General features: G+C 42.0%; 3 protein-coding genes across 3 annotated transcripts in view; 2 read left to right on the top strand and 1 right to left on the bottom strand.

Moving 5' to 3' along the window:
• Nucleotides 1–1019: 1019 nt before the first annotated feature.
• LOC139563634 (transmembrane protein 151B-like) lies at nucleotides 1020–4823 on the top strand. The gene is made up of 2 exons (XM_071382472.1): nucleotides 1020–1470; nucleotides 1937–4823. Exons 1-2 carry the CDS (start codon nucleotides 1393–1395, stop codon nucleotides 3359–3361), a joined length of 1503 nt encoding a protein of 500 aa, XP_071238573.1. The 5' UTR covers nucleotides 1020–1392; the 3' UTR covers nucleotides 3362–4823.
• A 3640-nt stretch (nucleotides 4824–8463) lies between these two features.
• On the bottom strand, nucleotides 8464–13519 carry LOC139563851 (BEN domain-containing protein 3-like). Its single transcript, XM_071382799.1, has 4 exons — nucleotides 13026–13519; nucleotides 11749–11803; nucleotides 11413–11609; nucleotides 8464–11234 (listed from the first exon to the last, which is right to left on the bottom strand). Exons 2-4 carry the CDS (start codon nucleotides 11798–11800, stop codon nucleotides 9006–9008), a joined length of 2478 nt encoding a protein of 825 aa, XP_071238900.1. The 5' UTR covers nucleotides 11801–11803; nucleotides 13026–13519; the 3' UTR covers nucleotides 8464–9005.
• The window catches only part of LOC139563849 (sine oculis-binding protein homolog A-like), a 71363-nt gene continuing 62173 nt past the window's right edge, over nucleotides 12400–21589 (top strand). Inside the window, exon 1 of the mRNA XM_071382794.1 lies at nucleotides 12400–12489. Within this exon, the coding sequence (XP_071238895.1) occupies nucleotides 12415–12489 (75 nt within the window). The 5' untranslated portion in view covers nucleotides 12400–12414. The remainder of the gene's footprint in view (nucleotides 12490–21589) is intronic.

The raw sequence follows: 21589 nt of genomic DNA, 5'->3' as shown, positions 1-21589 counted from the left end.
GTAACTCTGTGTTGTTGTTTTTGTCGCACTGCTTTGCTTTATCTTGGCCAGGTCACAGTTGTAAATGAGAACTTGTTCTCAACTGGCCTACCTGGTTAAATAAAGGTTAAATAATAAAATAATAAAAAGGATTGAGGGAAAGATGAGCGGAGCAAAGTACAGAGAGATCCTTGATGAAAACCTGCTCCGGAGCGCTCAGGACCTCAGACTGGGGCGATGGTTCACCTTCCAACAGGACAACGACCCTAAGCACACAGCCAAGACAACGCAGGAGTGGCTTTGGGACAAGTCTCTGAATGTCCTTGAGTGGCCCAGCCAGAGCCCGGACTTGACGGTGCTTCAACAAAGTACTGAGTAAAGGGTCTGAATACTTATGTAAATGTGATATTTCCTTCTTTTTTTTTTATACATTTGCAAAAAATTCAATAAACCTGTTTTTGCCTTGTCATTATGGGGTATTGTGTGTAGATTGATGAGGGGGGAAAACTATTTAATCAGTTGTAGAATAAGGCTGCAACATATCAATATGTGGAAAAAGTGAAGTGGTCTGAATACTTTCCGAATGCACTGTACATGTGCATACGATGCCATCTGCTGTTTCATTTAGGGTTTGCATTTCAGAACAATAGTTAAACTTGCACTCAAGACATCTCTTTTTAAACATAGCCAACATAACAATTTCACCATGTCTTGCCCATATAAGTAGCTATTTGCTTTTCCCTTTTTGTTTTCTTACAATTTTTTGCTGTGTTTTGTTGTGTTTATGTATGTTATGTATTGAGTATACATTAAATTAGGCTATAGTAGGCCTACATAGTATTATTAGTAGTCTAGTATTAGTAGGCGTAATTAGAATTAGTAGTATTGTTATAGGCTTGTATTAGTAATGCTAATATTATTATTATTATTGGGCTATTATTGTTAGGTTGTTATTCATATTATACAAAGGCATTATAACAGGTGTATGAGCCGACCCTATATGTTCAGGTTGACTACAAAATGCTCAGTGGACAGTATAACTTCAGCATACCGACAAGGTCACGTTCCTCAATCTGAGTGAGGGAGAATTCAAACACTATTCTAAATAGACTGATTCTCTTGCAAGTTGCCGCTGTCATAAATGTTTTCTTGATTGCGACATTTTTATCACAGCTCAGAATGGGTCATTTATTGGTCTGTTACCTGCATGTTTTATCCGATGAAATGTTTGCCAGCAGATCTCTCGGCTGCTGCCTTGAAGGGGTATAAAGGCTATAATTAGCAAATAGATCAAGCTATTTGTGTGCAAATTAACAAAGGACACTGGATAAATACAAGCGACTATCTCAACGTCGGAGCAAGCAATTGAAGCGCAATTCGCAACTCCACGCCCTACTGCTAATCGGTACCACAATGTCCCCTCCAGCCTCCGCTGCGGCAGCGAGTGAGAGCAGTACAACCACCGTTTTCGAGGAAGACACCAGAGAAGAGGTACCACTCTCATATCATATTATGCTGCCATAAAATTGCCAGAAGCCTTGCTATAATAAAACATGTTCATAACCTCAGGCATAAAGCACCCAACCCCTTCCATGTTTTTGGTTGAACGTCACAGATGTTGCATAGCCTACATTATTGGATATTCATGACAATCGATCAGGGGGTATGACAATTATTTTGATCATTTGATGTTGGTTAATAGTATTTGCAAGATAAATAGCTATTTACCAAGTATTTTCCTATTAAGAGTTGGTAGGCTATATGTTGCAATTGCCTATAGGTTTAGACTGATTAATGTAAGAGCTGAGCTACCTTGCTGTGCATCAAATAGGAGCTTCATCGAAGAAGGAAGTCCTCAAAGGAATCAAATGTTGAATGGTTAGAATTTTGTAATGGTGTGTCCGTTTACATTTACCAACACTGTATCCTCTCTTTTTTGCATGCTTTGAATCAACAGCAGAGGCCCTTGAAGCAATCCCTGAGCAAGTCACTGTGTAGAGAGAGCTTCTGGAAATGCCTACTGCTCTCCATGCTCATGTACGGCTGCATGGGAGCCATGGTGTGGTGTCATGTCACCAAGGTGACTCGCCTCACCTTTGACAGTGCCTTCAAAGGCAAGTCCATGATGTACCATGACAGCCCCTGTTCTGACGGATACATCTACATCCCTCTGGCCTTCCTGCTCATGCTCTACCTGGTCTACTTGGTGGAGTGCTGGCACTGCAATGCCAAGAGTGAGCTGCAGCATAAAATGGATGTAGAGGGCATTTATGAACGTATCCAAAGGATGCAGCAAGCGAAACCCTGCATCTGGTGGAAGGCCATTAGCTACCATTATGTTAGACGGACTCGGCAGGTCACACGCTATCGTAATGGGGACGCCTACACCAGCACACAGGTCTACCACGAACGGGTCAACACCCATGTGGCTGAGGCTGATTATGACTATGGTCACTGTGGGATGAAGGACATCTCAAAACAACTGCTTGGTCTGGAGAAGGCCCCACTCACCAAACTGAGGTTCACCAAGTGCTTTAGTTTTGCTAATGTGGAGTCTGAGAACTCCTACCTCACCCAAAGAGCAAGGTTCTTCACTGACAACGAGGGGCTTGATGACTATATGGAGGCACGGGAGGGGATGCACCTGAAGGACATTAACTTAAAGGAGTGTGTGATTGTGTTTTCTGAACCTGACCACCACCCATGGTATGTGTCTCATCATGTGTTCTGGGCAGCATCCTTCCTCACCTTATCGTGGCCCCTGAGGGTTTTCACAGAGTACTGCACTGCCTACGTCCATTACCGTGTGGAGAAACTCTTCGGGGCGGATTACGTCCCTATGACGCCTCTCGATGAACGCCCTTACAGCCACCGGATCCCCCGGGTCAACACCATCGACAGCACAGAGCTGGAGTGGCACATCCGTTCTAACCAGCAGTTAGTGCCTAGCTACTCTGAGGCCGGTCTCATGGAACTGGCCCAGTGCTCCTCTGGTGGCTTTGGCGGTTTCAGACAGAACTGTGAGCGCTGTCACCGGGCAATGAGCAGCTCCTCTGTTTTCTCCAGGAGTGCCCTCAGCATATGTACCGGCAGTAGCCCGCGGGTCGGCCGGGTGCCCTACAGTGGCAGCCGCTTCTCCTTGGGCCGGCGCTACGGATCGCGACGCAGCTGTTTCTGGAGGAGTAGAAGCAGTTTGGATGAGCAATTGAGTCCCAGTGAGAACACCCGCTGCCTTTCTGGGCGCCTAACCACTGACGACGAGGACCCCCCAGATTACCAAGATGCTCTCTGCTTCCCAGTGCTAATTTTTCACTGTAGTGAGAACTGCCACAATCACAGGTCCTTTCATAGGAATGGCTCCTGTGTGGAGACCTCTCTATGACAATGCAATGTATTCACAGATAGCATGACTTTGTGTGTGAACAAAGATGTTTGCCCCGTGTGACACTAACAACTACAGAAAACCTCATGGCATAAGATTGTTAATGGGATTGGATAGATGTAAATCTTAGGTGCATATTCCCTCAATACCTTTTAACTAGTGATCACTAGGGGTTACATTTAGGCAGTGACAACACTAAAATATGGAGATGTTACCAAAAAAGAAATGTACACATTCAATGCAGTCAAGTAATTTTTTTGTAAACTTTAGGCATAAGCCAAGGCCGGTGGGGATGAATGCTGGAGTCTATGTTCTATATGCATTAATAAGTGTATTGAGTATAATTGTATTTGCATTCATTTCATAAATACTTTCATAAAGTCTTCCTCTTAATTATGAAATAACAATACACATTTATTCAACACATTGAGAGAGAAGTTTTTCAAATAAAAGTAATCTGGGAAAAAATCAACAGCAATAACTATGACTTCACCATTCTCTCATAATTGGAACCAACATGTCGAGATAACTGCCAAATGAAAACAAACATCAAAGGCACAGTTTCTATGACTTCCTTTTGTTTGTATCAGTTCTATTTGAACACTATATGATAGTCACATAGGCTATTGAAATGTAACATTGCTTACTTAATCTGCAAGTGGTGCCCCAACACTTTTTTAACAAAGGCACCTGCAAGTTATACAACTAAACTTTTCAGATGGGTTTTGGTTTTCCCATTGGTTTAATAATATGAAGCACATGAGACATATTTTCAAATAAGAGTTGGCTCAAATTCTTTCCAACAACTGACAAATATTTGTTAATAATCACTTAAGGTCACACTAGACATGATGAATTGTAGCTGTAAATGTTGAATTGTATATGAATGTTAATGTATATTTATTCTCAAACTTTGTAGCAAGTATGTGTTTAAATTGACAAATATGTATATTAACATGTCTGGAAAATACATAAAATATGACATGGGGAAAGTAATTCCATAGTATTGTGCAATGCAAATAAGATATTGCAACAAAATAATCACAAATAATAAATACACTGTCACCAGTTTGTGAGGCACATTGTATCCTTTGAATGATTGAAAAAATAAACCTCCCACTGGGCACAGACATCAATTCAATGTCTATTCCACATTGGTTCAACGTCATTTCATTGAGATGACTTGGAAACAATGTTGATTCAACCAGTGTGTGCCCAGTGGGGTACTGATCACAAACCAACATTTAGGTAAAAATATATATATATTTTAAAAAGCGCATGAACAAATACTGATTAAAGTTTTTGATTGAAATATTGGAAAATATAATTTTAAATGTTATGGAAAAAACAAGAATGTCGCCCAAACGCCTGTGATTTATTGGTGTGGTTTTCATGAGGTGTAAATACACCTGTACTAGGCTACACTTACACTGTCTTTCCAATAAAAAGCAACATACTTATACTTTTGCTTGTGCATATTGTATTTTCCTCTATGATGTCTCTTAGAAATGTATGTGCTAAATTATTGGTAAGATATGATGATAATGGTGCACATTTTCCATATTTTTTGCCTTCACATTAATTTTCACCGTTTACATGTCAGACTTTTAATTTGAAGGATCATCAAACTTGACGCGGAAGTGATTTGACTGTTGCAGGCTTCACACGGGTCAAGTCAGAGATACTTTTGAGGAAATTGGCAAACTCCATTGAAAACGACCATTGTCAATGTTGCCCATGCGTGGTCAATGGGCACGGTGCATTCTGGGCTGGGCTATACTGGACAAGGAAAACTCTCTTTAAGGAGTGAATGGGAGACAATTGAGTGCTAGCTCAAAAACGGACATTAGCATGATATCGTGAACAAGAATATCTTCAGATATGTGAGATAATTAACTTGTTCACTGTAATATCGTATAGCTTTGAAATAGACACATTACGTACTTTCGAGGAAAATAGGCAGGTTTCTCGACCCATACCCTGACTTTGAGAAAGGATTGCGTAATGGCTGATGAAGAGCGAGGCCCAACTCAGCGGGAAATCTGTCTCCCTCCAGCTGGTGGCGTTTTTTCGTTGTTTTGCCCACCAAGTTTTTGTATGGAGGTCAATGTATCGAATTTGGTCAACAACAAAAAATAATAGCTTATTTGCTACGTGAGGTTTATATGATCGAATATATGTTTCGTAATGCTTAAGTTGTCTGGAGTGTTCTGATATAAGTAGGATATGTGAAATGTCGTCAAAAAACACTATTGGATAGTAGGATAGCCTCTCCCTCTCTCCATTGAATACATGTGGTTGCCGTCAACAACCCTCATAGAATATTCAAAAAGGATTACAATAATGAGATGTATCCACCAATCTAAAAAAAAAAAAAAAGATAGGGGGGAGCTAGACAGCCAGTCATGACGCTTTGTGGACAATGACTCCTATTTCTAGGGCGGAGAGACATGTATCTTGTCAGTATATCCATAATCTTTGGTGACGATTAGTTCAGCAACAGCGTGACGCAGCATGACAACACGATTGGTCGACAGACTGCTGGGTGGGGCCATTCATTAGCCAGTTAACGTGCTCTCATGGCCACACCCTCACTGTAATGTGAGCATACCATTAGCATTGCCATAGTGGACCACCAACATAACTGTTAACAATGTTTCCCATCTATGACATTACATGTATATAGTTCTTGATTTCCTAAAAGCTTGTTCTACCAAAAAATCACAATCGACTGCCCTTTGTAACTTTATTGTGTTGTAAATGTCTACTTTTTCGAGGAGCTACAGCATGCAGGGATTGTTTGTACAGGCACTTGCCCTGAGACAGTTGCTAAGGTGGAGTACCCACAAGCTGCTGAACCCTGGACACGGACCTTACTGGACACTACACACTCGCCAGCTGTGTTGTTCCTCCATGACCATTGGGACACACAAGCTCCCTACACGCTGGAGTTCAGCTAACACCTGGTCAGGTCTTCATCAAGTGAGGTTCAAAAGCAGCAAAAAGGAGGCGCCAAGGCAGTACAGGATGAGGAAGATGATGAAAAGGATCCTGAGCACAGTGACTATGAGGATGAACCTGAGGATGACTCCCCAGTGTACCCAAAGACTACAAAGACATGGAGAAATATGTGCAGTCGTTTCATTATGGTATCATGAAAGTTGGCCTTGATATAGCACGCAAGTGAGTGGTTACAGAGTTATGCCTTTAGATTTTCAACTGAATGCAAATAAGGAGAAAAAAAATGTGTAATGGTATCATTAGTATTTGGCATCAATATCTGCAACAATTTGAGGGGATCCATATGGGTCGACTTTGAGCACCTCTCCTTAAAGCTTGGTCATTCAGGTCCAGAAATCACATTTATACAATTTCTCTCACGGGTGAATGAAGAAATGAGGTCAAATGAATTGATTGATATGGAATGGAATTGCCCTACTATTTAAAAGGCTCCAGGCCTACCTGCAGTGGCTAACTGATTGTTTTGTCTTTATTTCTGCAAAGTGGAGGATGCATTATATGGCAACAAGCTTCGGCTAAATGGACAGAAACTCATCAAGAAAAGTAAATTGGGGAGTTACTTTTGTGCCTAGTAATGACTTATATAATAGACATATTTCTGCCAACCTTCAACATCTTACAAGACTGTAAGGACCCAAACCCATCCCCCGTGCACTGAAGTGGTAGAGCAGTCCAATCAATACCCCACCCTGCTCTGGCACAAGTCTTAAGTTTCCTTCACTGTACTGAGCTTTGGTTCTCTCTTCAGGTTAAAGTTGTAGACACCTTGGACCTGGTATTGTCAGAGAAAGAAACAGACACTGTCACACTTTTGAGAGTCATCATTAAGAAGGAATTGGGCAAATCCAAGGATGGAGACCAGTACAACGTTGTTCTGAGGCGCTGGAAAAACTTGGAACTTCCAAAGCAGAATGCCTTCAAATAATGAGTTTTCAGCGGACAATACTGACTATACTTCTCGCCATTGACAAGGGAATTGTAATATCTACATTTTGCATGATGTTACATCAAAGGGAATGGTTCAGGTTTTACAGTAGTCCTCTTGGTACAGTTGAAGTTGGAAGTTTACATACACCTTAGCCAAATGCATTTAAACTCAGTTTTTCACAATTCCTGACATTTAATTCAGCTTTTATTTATTTTATCACATTCCCAGTGGATCAGAAGTTTACATACTCAATTAGTATTTGGTAGCATTGCCTTTAAAATTGTTTAACTTGGGTCAAACGTTTCAGGTAGCCTTCCACAAGCTTCCCACAATAAGTTGGGTGAATTTTGGCCCATTCCTCCTGACAGAGCTGGTGAGTCAGGTTTGTAGGCCTTGCTCACACACGCTTTTTCAGTTCTGCCCACACATTTTCTATAGGATTGAGGTCAGGGCTTTGTGATGCCCACTCCAATACCTTGACCTTTTTGTCCTTAAAGCTTAGTTGAAAATGGGTCTTCCAAATGGACAATGACCACAAGGATACTTCCAAAGTTGTGGCAAAATGGCTTCACTTCCTGACTGCTGTCTTGAGATGTTGCTTCAATATATCCACATAATTTTCCCTCCTCATGATACCATCTATTTTGTGAAGTGCACCAGTCCCTCCTGCAGCAAAGCACCCCCACAACATGATGCTGCCACCCCCGTGCTTCACGGTTGGGATGGTGTTCTTCGGCTTGCAAGCCTCCCTTTTTCCGCCAAACATAACAATGGTCATTATGGCCAAACAGTTCTATTTTTGTTTCATCAGACCAGAGGACATTTCTCCAAAAAGTACGATCTTTGTTCCCATGTGCAGTTGCAAACCGTAGTCTGACTTTTTTTATGGCGGTTTTGGAGCAGCGGCCTTTCAGGTTATGTCGATATAGGACTCGTTTTACTGTGGATATAGATACTCTTTTGATTTTCCCATGACGAGTTTTAATGACTCCAACCTAAGTGTATGTAAACTTCATCAATGGCTTATCTGGTTTCAAATGACCTTGACACTATTTTGAATGAACAGATGTTAATAACAGACTTAAATTCTCCAAGTCATTCTACATAATTAAGTAATGGATAGTCATGGCTTGAATCAGATGCAAAGAAAATGTGTGGGATAAGTATTTAATTAGCTAAATGCTAATAAAGTGAAATGCTAAATTTGACAGATTTTCTTACAAATGGGTTAACATGACCTGTTGCTATAGTTTAATACAGATTTATAGTACAAACTTCTATAAGAAGGTATAACATAACATTTTATAAAAGACCAGTGGTGCCATACTGCTACAACATGTGCGATGGAACAAAATAATATCATAATTTCTATCCATATTTGACTGATCTACTGTCTTTGTATTATATACATGTTTATTGTTTTTAAGGCTACAACAGCTTATCTACAGGGTAAGTTAGATTAGCTATTACAGTATTGTTTTTGTACATGGAAACAGTCTATCATCTCATGATATCGTCTATGAAAAACGACTAATGCTGTAGTTCAATATTACAAATACATCCATTAAGTACTAATGAAAAGCCTTTAAGAGTTGGCCTTATCCTACACAGGACCGTGTGCAAAGGCTTCACTATGCTATTCAGCTTATGAACTTGTGTAAATATTTAGAATTAAAAAATTAAGTGTTGCTTTGACTAGGACACAGTATTTGATCTCTTGGCCTTCTTCAGTATGTCACACTTCTTACGGTTGGGCCGCCGGCATCGCTCATCTATGCTTGGCACGCATTCGTAATGCCAGACCTCCTCCATCTTCTCAACTGGGTACACGGCCTCTACATAGTGGCGGATGAGTCTGAGACGCACAGGATCCAGCTGCTTCTTATTGCAGGCGCCCGAGTGATTATACTGCAGTCGCAGGTTCTCCTGAGTGAAGAGCTCAGGGAAGAGGCGCACCAGTAGACGGGCAGAAAAGTTTCCAACAGAAAGGCTCTGCTGGACAATCTCTCGCACTTCAGCGTCGGAGAGCCAGTAGACCGAAGGCACTGGGAAGTCCGGGATTGACACCGTCAAGTTCTCCAGGGGGATCTTGCAGAAGTCTTTGCTACTTTTTTCAGGTGGTAGTGGAGGAATCTCAAAGTCCTTCAAGCGCTCTGTGTTGAGCTGGTTCACTTGGCAAGCAGCCACAAAGTCCACAGGCTCTTGCTCCAACTCAGGAGCATAGACTTTGCGTTGCTGCTGGTACGACCGCCGTTGTTCCGTGTCTCGTCGCCTGCACCGCTCGTCCAATTTACCCACAAATTCCAGGGTCCACACTCTGTCATTCTTGGCTCGTGGATATAGGAGCTGTACGTAGTGGCGAATAAGGTCAACCCGCACAGGATCAAGCTGTTTCTTCCCGAGAGAGCCACTACAGTTGTAATGCTTCCGTGCGTTGTCGTAGGTGAAGAGCTCAGGGAACATAAGTACCAACAGGCGAGAGGCGAAGTTCCCAATTGACAAGCTACAGTCATAGTTGTTCCTCAGCTGCTCCCTGGAGAGCAGATACTCTTGAGGCACACTGAAATCTGGTAGGGGCATCTCAAGTTGTTCAAAATCGACTGGCACAAGCAAGGACTTTTTTGACCTACGACCTGGTCTCTCGTAGTCACACAAGTCACTGATCTTGATGATAGAGACATCGTCAGGGAGGCTTGTGGAGTCATAGCTTTCATCGTTCATGTTCTCAGGATCGCTGCCATTGCCATTACTGTGAGAACCCTCTATTGCGTCTTCTATGCGCTGCACACACACCTGCAGCCAACTATCCTCTGGGACATCAGGAAAATTTGCTTCCATGTATTTACGGATAATTTCTATCCTGTCAGAGTCCAGGATCATCTTTCCCACACTACCTTCTGGAAATCTCCCCTCCTCAAAAACCTCAGGGAAAAGTCGGTTTACAAGAAACATAAAGTCTTCAGGGGAAGAAAGCTCATCAAAATCCTCTCGGACCTCCTGAGTGTCAAACACAAGGTCTGGCACTACTTTGTTGTTGTTGGTGTGGTCACCATTGGAATCTAAGTCAAGGTACACTTCTTGTCCCTCCTCATTTATAAAATGGCAGGGCTGGTTCTGCTCAGCTTTGAAACCAAAGCTTGTAATAATCTGTTTTCCACATGACTGTTGCCCACTCTCCATATCCTTCTGGGCCCAGAAGCGGTTAAAGAAGTCATTCATCTGTAATAGGCATTCATCCTGCCAAATGTTGTTGTTCTTAACCAGAGGATAACACACCTCCACATAGTTGCGTATTAGCTGCAGATGTAAGGAATCCAACGCTCTCTTGTTGGCGATGCAACCACGAGTGCACTCCTTGGCTTTAAGAAGTTCTGGGAAGAGGTGTACCAGCAATCGACAACCCAACTCGCCAGCATTTGATGTCTGTTCCATCAGCTGACTCAGTTCCTCACTTGTCAACAGGTATTCTGGCGGAGGATGGAACTCAGTCGCCAGCTCAGAGGGTTTGATCTGTTTCTTGATGCGAGTGACCTCTAGGGAAAGTAGATCAACCTTGCTGTGCAGTTGGGTCATGCTTGAGTTGAGCGTATTGAGGATGAAAAACATCTTCTCAATGAGGGAGTATAGATTAGAGTCTGTTGAAGACATGGACCCTGCTGCCCCCAGGGTAGAGAGGGGTTCACTTCGGCTGTGCTCCCCTGTTTTGACCAGTTGAGGAGATAAGAGGCTGCTATAGCTTAGCCGCACTCCTCCCTCATGCTGGTCAAGGCTTGATGTGAGCTTCTTCTCTGTGATTCTGTGAGAGATGCTGTAGAGAGGCTTCCTGTAAGAGGCTATAGTCTTCTCCTGGTCAGCAGATGTCAAGCAAAGGGGTTGAGGCCTCGTGGACTCTTCAGACAATCTCCTCAGTAAGCGTCGCCCGGCCTACACAGAGACAACAAAAACAATATCCATTTCTTATCTCAGATGTATTTTCTAAGTCATATAAGAACTAGAATAAGCATGCTAAATAAATAGATGGACAAATGTCATCACATAGACAGGCCTATTTAGCAAGTTCAGTTAGGCATGAGGTATAGATTATGCCATTTCATTAATTTACCTCACTAGAGACCCTGACTCTCTTGCTGCTGGTAGACTGGTCCAATTCAGAATTGTGAGCGTCACAGCCCATGTCCATAACAGTACGTTTGCTGGTGGCCTCACTAGTTCCAAGAGACCATCTTCGTGGTCCATCAGTTGTCTCACTAATAGCACAGTCATCCGTCTCCAACTTGATGTCTTGAATGGGTTCTCTCTCTGCAGAAAAACATTTAAAATCAATGTTATGTTATTTACAAGTTAATTTGATTTTCCCACTTTAGGTGTTGATCAATCCAAACCGTTTCAAAGTGGATAGTTGCATTATAAGTGTAATTTAAAAAAATTATAGACTTACCTCTCTCGAGCTTTTCTCCATCCGAGTTTTCCCCATGGTCAGAGGAATTCATATCCTATAGTGAAAAAATAGAATAAAAATAAATCAAACCTGTAACATCTGTTTATTCGTTTAAGAATTAAAATGTCACTGCACTGTTAAGTAACCTTGACCAAATAGACACATTATATTAATTCCATTGTCCAAATTGTGCTATATTGTTAGACTTAATCTTTCATAAGATATTTCAAAATGACTAAAAGTCCCATTCTATATTCAACAACATAACTGAGTGTTGTTCCATAGAAAGTAAAGCCTATGATGTTATTATTGTCGTAATCAAACAGGCCCTTGTTCACTTGCAAGTTCACTTTGTCTACTTCACCTGCTTGAACATGTTCATAGGCAACTAGGCCTACATGATGTCATACTGAACCCTGATCAGCTGCTTGGGCACATGTTTACTAATCGAAAATATTGGACTACATTCAAGCTACATTCATTTTACTAATAAATATAATACACTTGTTGCTCTGCTGTTTAACTGCTAACAGTGGGTGAGTTGTGTTCTAGTAGTGATGCAAGAGAGGACTCAACGTCTGTAACTAGAGGCTTTATGACTTCTCACTCGCCCCCTTTTACTTGTTTCTGTCCCATCCACTTCCTCATTCTTCCACTAGAAGCCCCATGAACCAAAACATGAGTACACAGAGAGAGGAAGAGGCGAAACGAGAGGATGTACTCCGCCCAAGATCTGTCCACGTGAGATAAGCCCCTTTTTATACTTCGGTCTTTTGAGTGTTTAATAACGTGAGGCTTATTTAATCGAATATAATGTTTAGGCTGTTACAAATACAATGATATAAGTGGATGCACGTGGCATTCGACAACTTTGAGAAAACGCACTTAGTTGTGCCTGACGTACACACGCATATCTGCCCTCACACTGGCTAGAATGGACCCACCTGATCTCCCTTGCCTTCAATCATTAAGGACATGTTTTTCCATTGTTAGAGCGGTCACTCGGCTATCTTGCCAATATAATAGATACTCTTTGGACTACACACACAGCTGTGTCATACTTTTCACGCTGTCAACTTGAGTCTTTCGTGGCAATTAAAAATGCAATGAGATTTATTTAAAAACACAGCAAATTGATATTTCTACTTCGCATTAAAGCTAGCTAATCATTGTTTTTAGGGATTCTTCTTTAGTGACGAGGCAGTGTATATCCTCGGACGAGTTTTTCCCACTCGTCTTCGTGGAATTGTCTCAAAAACGCAGATGCTCGAGCTCACCTTTACGATTTCATGGAGTCCTTTGCAGTAATTGAAGGTTGGGTTAACATATTTGCCGAGAATGTCGTGGGAATTTCACACACGGATAACTGTTGTTCGTGTTTCTCCTCTTTTTTTCCTTCTCTGTGCCGTCTCGCGTGACGTGATTGGGCGCGCGCCTGCTGTGTCATTTCCGCACAGCTGTGGATGTGTTTTGTGTGGCCGTGGGCCTTGTGCATGATGACAACAGAGATAAACGATGACCCAAATTGCGCGAAAATGCAATGAATCGAAAGGTAAATTAGCTACATTATTTGTGGCTAATTTGCGAATCCCCATATGAGGCTTGATAGCCTTGCAGGCTATTTCACGTGAGCTGGCCTACAGGCAGAATACGGCCCAACAGCAGATTTTCTCTACATTTCAACAGGTAGCTGCAATTATAGCGCTCTCTGAAGATGTGCAGTACCTTCGCAGAGTGGGCCACGAACGAATAGTAAACCATGGAGAAAATGCATCCAGTGTCATTTTCACCTGCACAAAGTGAATTCTAGTGTTCACTTACATTCCATGATATTACATAGCCTACCTAAACATTTGTGATAGAAGACTTTATAAACAATGTATTCAATGACAATGAAAACATCGATCAAAGTGATTTATTAACCCCGTCCTTTAATACACATTTCAATCAATCGACAACCCTTTTTAGCTGCACTTGCAACTTGAACATAAAAAGTAACATTACTATGGTATATGTCTCCCTCCTGTGTTTTCAAATGGAATTGCATTTACCACAGAGGGTGGCGGTGAATAAATAGCACTTGGGCCCACTACTGTTGGTCCAAGTCAGATTCCCAGATAAAAATGTAAGTAAATCGTGTTTCTCACACCTAAAACGCCTTAAATCCAACATCATCCCATTTTATCAGGGGTGGAAAAAGTACTCAATTGTCATATTTGAGTAAAAGTAATACCTTAATAGAAAATGACAAGTAAAAGTGTCACCCAGTAAAATACTACTTGAGTAAAAGTCTAAAAGTATTTGGTTTAAATATACTTAAGTATCAAAAGCACACTCTAAACAATCACACATAATTTACAAACAAAGCATTTGTGTTTAATGAGTCTGCCAGATCAGAGGCAGTAGGGATGATCAGGGATGTTCTCTTGATAAGTGTGTGAATTGGACCATTTTCCTGTCAAAATGTAACGAGTACCTTTGGGTGTCAGGGAAAATGTATGGAGTAAAAAGTACATTATTTTCTTCAGGAATAAAGTAAAAGTTGGCAAAAATGTAAATAGTAAAGTACAGATACACCAAAAACGACTTAAGTAGTACTTTAAAGTAGTTTACACCACTGCATTTGATCCAAAGAATAAATAAATGCATGTGTGAGGATTAGAGGCTTTCTAAGATTTTATGTAGACAAAGGTAGCTGCTATTCTACCCTTTTAAATGATTATATGCAGAATTCAATTAATCATATTTTTTATATGAATAAAGACTTGCTAAAGTGCCAAAATTCAGCAATTTGCCAAGTCCCTCTGTGCACCCTCTACAACTTCTAGGAAGACTTTAACCCACTTAACCCCAACATTTCTCCCAAGTTTTTACCGTCATTGTAAAGTGCTAGGTATTTGGTTGCTTTGACAGTCATTTCTGAAGAATACAAATTTTTTAATGTGATTAGTGAGTCATTTACATATGTCCCTAATTTTAAGGTCAACCCTGTTACGTGGACTGAACTGAATATGGTGAAACTATTACTTTTTAAATATTTTTTTCAAAAGAAACAGTCAAATCAGTCAAATCATAATGTAAAGCAGGAGAGCTGGTCCTACTCTTTTCTGGTGTTGTGGTGGAAAACAGAGGGTCTAGCATTATACATCAACCCTGTCAACCCATAGATAGACAGGCTAGAAATGTTTTAACAATTGCATTTGTTTTGTGAGGCTTGCATTCAATTGCCCCTCCCTGTTTCATACACCAAGCTTCCATTCCCCCTGTCACAAGAGGATTTATGGCTGATTTAAGATGAAATCGTCAACCCTGTTTTGGTCAACCCTGCTACTTTATTTGTATTTATTAGTGATCCCCATTAGCCGCTGCCAAGGCAGAAGCTACTCTTCCTGGAGTCCAAACACATTAAGGCACTTACATCACACATAAAACATCACTACATATCTACAATACAAAATGTATAATACCACCAAACAACAATATTACAATGTACTTGTGGGTAGGTCCATCAGCTGTTATCTCAATATCAAATCATTTCTATGTAACAATTAAGTACCTTTTAAAATGTTAAATTAAAATGATAAAAAGTATTCTTAGCAAAGGACAATTTCTCAAGCAAGAATTTTGCTAGAACTGTCTGGAGTGGTCTGAGTCAGGAGGGAAAAATGTAGAATTTGCTGTTATTGGCAGAGAGGTTTGGAACTCTCTTGCTTATTGGTCTATTAACTAAACTGAACAAAAATATAAACGAAACATGCAACAATTTCAAGATTTTACTGAGTTACAGTTCATGTAAGGAAATCAGTTAATTGAAATAAATTCATTAGTCTCTAATCTATGGATTTCATATGACTGGACAGGGGCGCAGCCATGGGTGGGCATCGGCCCACCCACTTGGGAGCCAGACCCACCCATTGCAGAGCCAGGCCAATCAGAGTGTAAAAAAGGCTGTCCTGCTCCTCTCCTCGTTACCTAACTTCCCCTCACAGTCCCTTCAGTTTCCCTTAATTCCCGTTAGTTTGGCTGCTCAGGCTACCTACAGTTGAAGTCCGAAATTTACATACACCTTAGCCAAATACATTAACTCAGTTTTTCACAATTCCTGACGTTTAATCCTAGTAAAAATCCCTGTCTTAGGTCAGTTACGATCACCACTTTATTTTAAGAATGTGAAATGTCAGAATAATAGTAGAGAGCTTTTGGTAGCATTGCCTTTAAAAAGTTTAACTTGGGTCAAACGTTTCAGGTAGCCTTCCACAAGCTTCCCACAATAAGTTGGGTGAATTTTGGCCCATTCCTCCTGACAGAGCTGGTGTAACTGAGTCACGTTTGTAGGCTTCCTTGCTCGCACATGTAACGGATGTGAAATGGCTAGCTAGTTAGCGGTGGTGCGCGCTAATAGCCTTTCAATCGGTTACGTCACTTGCTCTGAGACCTTGAAGTAGTGGTTCCCCTTGCTCTTCAAGGGCCGCGGCCTTTGTGGAGCGGTGGGTGACTGTTGTTGATGTGTGCAGAAGGTCCCTGGTTCGCGCCCGGGACGGACTAAAGTTAAACTGTTACACACACACTTTTTCAGTTCTGCCCACACATTTTCTATAGGATTGAGGTCAGGGCTTTGTGATGGCCACTACAATACCTTCACTTTGTTGTCCTTAAGCCATTTTGCCAACTTTGGAAGTATGCTTGGAGTCATTGTCCATTTGGAAGACCCATTTGTAACTAAGCTATAACTTCCGGACTAATGTCTTGAGATGTTGCTTCAATATATCCACATAATTTTCCTTCCTCATGATGCCATCTATTTTGGGAAGTGTGCAGTTGCAAACCGTAGTCTGGCTTTTTTTATGGCGGTTTTGGAGCAGTGGCTTCTTCCTTGCTGAGCGGCCTTTCAGGTTATGTCGATATAGGACTCGTTTTACTGTGGATATAGATACTTTTGTACCTGTTTCCTCCAGCATCTTCACAAGGTCCTTTGCTGTTGTTCTGGGATTGATTTGCCCTTTTCGCACCAAAGTACGTTCATCTCTAGGAGACAGAACGCGTCTCCTTCCTGAGCGGTATGACGGCTGCGTGGTCCCATGGTGTTTATACTTGCATACTATTGTTTATACAGATGAATGTGGTACCTTCAGGCATTTGGAAATTGCTCCTAAGGATGAACCAGACCTGTGGAGGTCTACGATTTTTTTCTGAGGTCTTGGCTGATTTCTTTTGATTTTCCCATGATGTCAAGCAAAGAGGCACTGAGTTTGAAGGTATGCCTTGAAATACATCCACAGGTATACCTCCAATTGACTCAAATGATGTCAATTAGCCTATCAGAAGCTTCTAAAACCATGACATAATTTTCTGGAATTTTCCAAGCTGTTTAAAGGCACTGTCAACTTAGTGTATGTTAACTTCTGACCCACTGAAATTGTGATACAGTGAATTATAAGTAAAATAATCTGTCTGTAAACAATTGTTGGAAAAATTACTTGTGTCATGCACAAAGTAGATGTCCTAACCGACTTGCCAAAACTATAGTTTGTTAACAAGAAATTTGTGGAGTGGTTGAAAAACGAGTTTAATGACTCCAACCTAAGTGTATGTAAACTTCCGACTTAAGCTGTAAGTTATCCCTCACCCATCATAGCTCTGCCATTCCCAACGAATCAGAGAGCTAGGCAATGCACATCTGGACACTGCACCCACCCATTCAGGTCAGAGTGTTATCGTCATCCGAAGGGAGAAGACCCATGTTCCTAAGGAAGATGAGTTGCGAGGCCCTTTACACCTCTCTCATCTAAGAGACTACCAGCCCTGCTACAGGCCTCCTCAGTGGTCAGGGAGTGACCACACCCTCACCATTTGGGAGCTGATGAGAGAATGCGAGTACCTGCATCACGAGCAGCAAGAGGGCAGGAGGGCATACTCTAGGCTCTCCCGGCCTGAGTCACCGCCGCGGGAGCACCAGCACCGCCGCTACTCTCCTGACCACCACCGCTCTAGGTCTCCCCGGCTAGAGCCATCATCACCCCTGCCACGGGAGCGCCATCACTGAAGGTCCTCCCCGAGTCGGCCTGGCTACTCCCCTGAGAGACACTACTCCAGGCCCTCCCGGCCTGAGTGTTCTCCACCTCCATGGGACCATTGGTCGTATTTGCCAGATCGTCAGGAGCGCCTCCAGCTGCTGTCCCAACCGATGTCCCTCTTGGCCCCCCCAGCCAGAGGCACGGGAGCGTCAGAACTGGCCTAGCTCCCAAGCAGATGAAGACAACTCCAGAGTGCACAGTCCATGACACCAAGGTCTGCACCCTCCTCAGCCAGCTCCTCGACCAGCCACAGTAAAGGAGACTCTTGCTCCAGTCGTGGAGCCACAGCCAGCCGCTGCCATGGGGCCTGTTCTGGTTGCGGAGTCGTCCTCTCCACCCAATGGGGATCCGTGCTTCTACATCTGCATTGCTTACTGTTCGTGGTTTTAGCCTGGGTTTCTGTATAGCACTTTCTGACATCGGCTGATGTAAAAAGGGATTCATAAATAAATGTCATTGATTGATCCCCTGATAGTTGAGGCAGACACTCCGGTGACCACAACACACACACAGCTGTTTCCATTTGAAGATTCCAAGTCATTCAGATGACCAAAATCATATAAACATCTTCAAATGGAAACAGCTGTGTCTGCGTGTGCATGTGGTGGTGACCAAGTGTTCAGTATGGGCCTCAACATCATGTTCTAACCGCACAAGTACTATAGAGGACAGAACCAAACCAATCAGTTATAAGTATGTAGCGGGTGAGGGCATTCATAGCCGACCGCTCAGACGGGTGAGGGCATACCAGTCAACCGTTTTTACGTGGTCATTCCAGACGGATTTAGTGACCAATCGTTTACACAGAGTGAGTTTTTCCCACAGAAGGGCTTTATTACAGACAGAAATACTCCTCAGTTTCATCAGCTGTCTGCGTGGCTGGTCTCAGACGATCCCCGCAGGTGAAGAAGCCGGATGTGGAGGTCCTGGGCTGGCGTGGTTACACGTGGTCTGCGGTTTTTAGTCCGGTTGGACGTAATGCCAAATTCTCTAAAACATTAAATTTTCTGGCAACTGCTCTGGTGGACATTTCTGCAGTCAGCGTTACAATTGCACACTCCCTCAAAACTTTAAACATCTGTGGCATTGTGTTGTCACAAAACTGCACATTTTAGAGTGGCCTTTCATTGACCCTAGCACAAGGTGCACCTATGTAATTAATGATCATGCTGTTTAATCAGCTTCTTGATATGCAACACCTGTCAGGTGGATGGATTATCTTGGCAAAGGACAAATGCTCACTAAAAGGGATGTGCACAAAAATTGAGAGAAATCATATTTTTGTGCGTATGGAACATTTCTGGGATCTTTTATTTTAGCTCATGAAACATGGCACTTTACATGTTGCATTTATATTCTTGTTCGGTATAATTGTCACATGGAAGGCCAAAACTCCATCCCACTAAAACAGGTTGAAATTTCAGGCTGTCTTTTCAAACAGCTCTTACACTAAAAGGGCATTATCGTAATTTTCACAATGTCACAGTATTATTTCAACCTCATATTGTGGAAATAAATATAACACAGGAAATTACGTTTTTGACTGCACTGGGCCTTAAATAGACACTTACTATAGTAAAACAAAAATGACCTCATGAGATGGGAAAACATATTATGACAGAATTGTTTAATTATGTGAAATCATAAAGGCACCGAATTGGTTGGAGACCCATGAACTGCCATTAAAAAGGCTATACAAAAGGAGGATATAATAACCTTTGGCTCCTGGGTTGTTCTTTTGCCAAAAGGGGTCCCCTAAATAAACAGGAATAATTGTCCATAAATTACCATATTGGACAGGTTCCAAATCCCAGACCCAAATTCCATGGCATTACAAACGGATTCTGCAAATTAACAAAGATATTTCAGTGCCATCACAATGTAGGGAGCACAACTTGACCTTGTTCTGTCGAGGACATACTGTATCATATCTAACATCCACGCACACCAGTTAGTACCCAATGTTCTAGCACTGACTGGTCACAAATGTGTCGATGTTGGGCTGATATAACAAGACAATGCGCTGCAGCTGAGATGGTGCGACAGTCATTATTTGTGTAATGAGCTGTCTCAGTGGCAGTGTGTGGCGTGGCAGTCTGATCTGTCAGCCAATGAAGTGCGAGACCTGTGCTGGAAAGTCGGAGGTCACTGAAGCAAAGGCTTGCACCAAAGGGGCTGGGATTCAGCACTTAACACTTTGAAGTGCTCGTTAAAATGTAATTTTTGGACAATATGCTCGTTTCTGTTGAAGAGAGAATTGTTCCTAATGCACTGAGTGGTTTCATCCATCACAGTCAGCCATGTGATTGTATTAACAGGTGTTCACAGAAAGGTAATTTCTGAAAAGACTAATTGAAAGTCTATCATGGCACTATTATTGATTAGAGATCTTTCAAATTTACACAAAATACACTAAACAATAATATGTAAAGTGTTGGTCCCATGTTTCATGAGATGAAATAAAATATCCCAGAAATGTTCCATACGCACAAAAAGCTTATTTCTCTCAAATGTTGTGCACACATTTGTTTACATCCCTGTGAGCATTTCTCCTTTGCCAAGATAATCCATCCACCTGACAGGTGTGGCATATCAAGAAGCTGATTAAACAGCATAATAATTACACAGGTGCACCTTGTGCTGGGGGACAATAAAAGGCCACTCTACAATGCGCCGTTTTGTCACACAACACAATGACAAGAATGTCTCAAGTTGAGGGAGCGCGCAATTGGCACGATGACTGCAGGAATGTCCACCAGAGCTGTTCCCAGAAAATGTAAATGTTCATTTCTCTACCATAAGCCGCCTCCAATGTCATTTGAGAGAATTTGGCAGTATGTCCAACCGCCCCTTGCAACCGCAGACCATGTATATATCGCAGACCACGCCCCTACCTTTTTTAAGGTATCTGTGACCAACAGATGCATATCTGTATTCCCAGTCATGTGAAATCCATAGATTTATTTAAATTGACTGATTCCTTATATGAACTGTAACTCAGTAAAATATTTTAAATTGTTGCATGTTGCATTTATAGATTATATTAATGTTTAGTATAGAATACTGAATGCCAGTTAAAGGGGTAGATCTTCAATTAAAATTAGATGTAGAATGCAGGCAAACCAATGGATTGATGTGTCCATTTTGGGACACTCCTGTCAGTTACGTTGTTACGTTAATGGACTAGACCACAGAGTACTCACATCTTTTGAGTGTCATGTAGAGATTATGCCCTCTTTAAAAAAAATGTTTTATCTTTAACTAGGCAAGTCAGTTACGAACAAATTCTTATTTACAATGACGGCCTGCCCCTGAACGACAGATTTTTACCTTGTCAGCTCGGGGATTCGATCTAGCAACCTTTGGGTTACAGGCCCAGTGCTCTAACCACAAGGCTACCTGCCGCCCCTTGAAGACACTCGTTGAAGTCTGAAGTCTCTGTTTTGTGGACTTTGAAGTGGCATTGTCCTCTGTCTGTAAGAGCATGATGTGGGGCTGTTGTAATGGAATCTGTTTTGCTGTGCTGGCTGGCTCTCCACTGCACCCCATCTGTAATTACACCACACAGACACCCACTCACAGGGGGTAGCTGCTGCCTGCTGCGCCCTCCACAACGTTATTTGTGTAAACTCAGCCATCTTGTCAACCTAGCAGTCTGGGTGCAATGGATAGCAAACCATGATATGATGATGTGTATGTATGATACTGTACACGGAGCAGTCACTCTGTATGGAGACTTCTAAACTGCAACCTTCCTTCCTCCCTCC

This window comes from Salvelinus alpinus, chromosome 34, assembly GCF_045679555.1.
Source record: "Salvelinus alpinus chromosome 34, SLU_Salpinus.1, whole genome shotgun sequence".
Taxonomy (NCBI): Eukaryota; Metazoa; Chordata; class Actinopteri; order Salmoniformes; family Salmonidae; genus Salvelinus; species Salvelinus alpinus.
The sequence above is the reverse complement of the archived record's forward strand: the minus strand, read 5'-3'. Positions and strand labels throughout refer to the sequence as shown.

Coding starts and splice junctions, on each gene's coding strand:
- LOC139563634 (XM_071382472.1), top strand. CDS start 1,393: ATGTCCCCTCCAGCCTCCGCTGCGGCAGCGAGTGAGAGCAGTACAACC. Junction 1,471..1,936: donor AGGAAGACACCAGAGAAGAG/GTACCACTCTCA, acceptor TTGAATCAACAG/CAGAGGCCCTTGAAGCAATC.
- LOC139563851 (XM_071382799.1), bottom strand. CDS start 11,800: ATGAATTCCTCTGACCATGGGGAAAACTCGGATGGAGAAAAGCTCGAG. Junction 11,610..11,748: donor TGGAGAAAAGCTCGAGAGAG/GTAAGTCTATAA, acceptor GTTTTTCTGCAG/AGAGAGAACCCATTCAAGAC. Junction 11,235..11,412: donor GAGTCAGGGTCTCTAGTGAG/GTAAATTAATGA, acceptor GTCTCTGTGTAG/GCCGGGCGACGCTTACTGAG.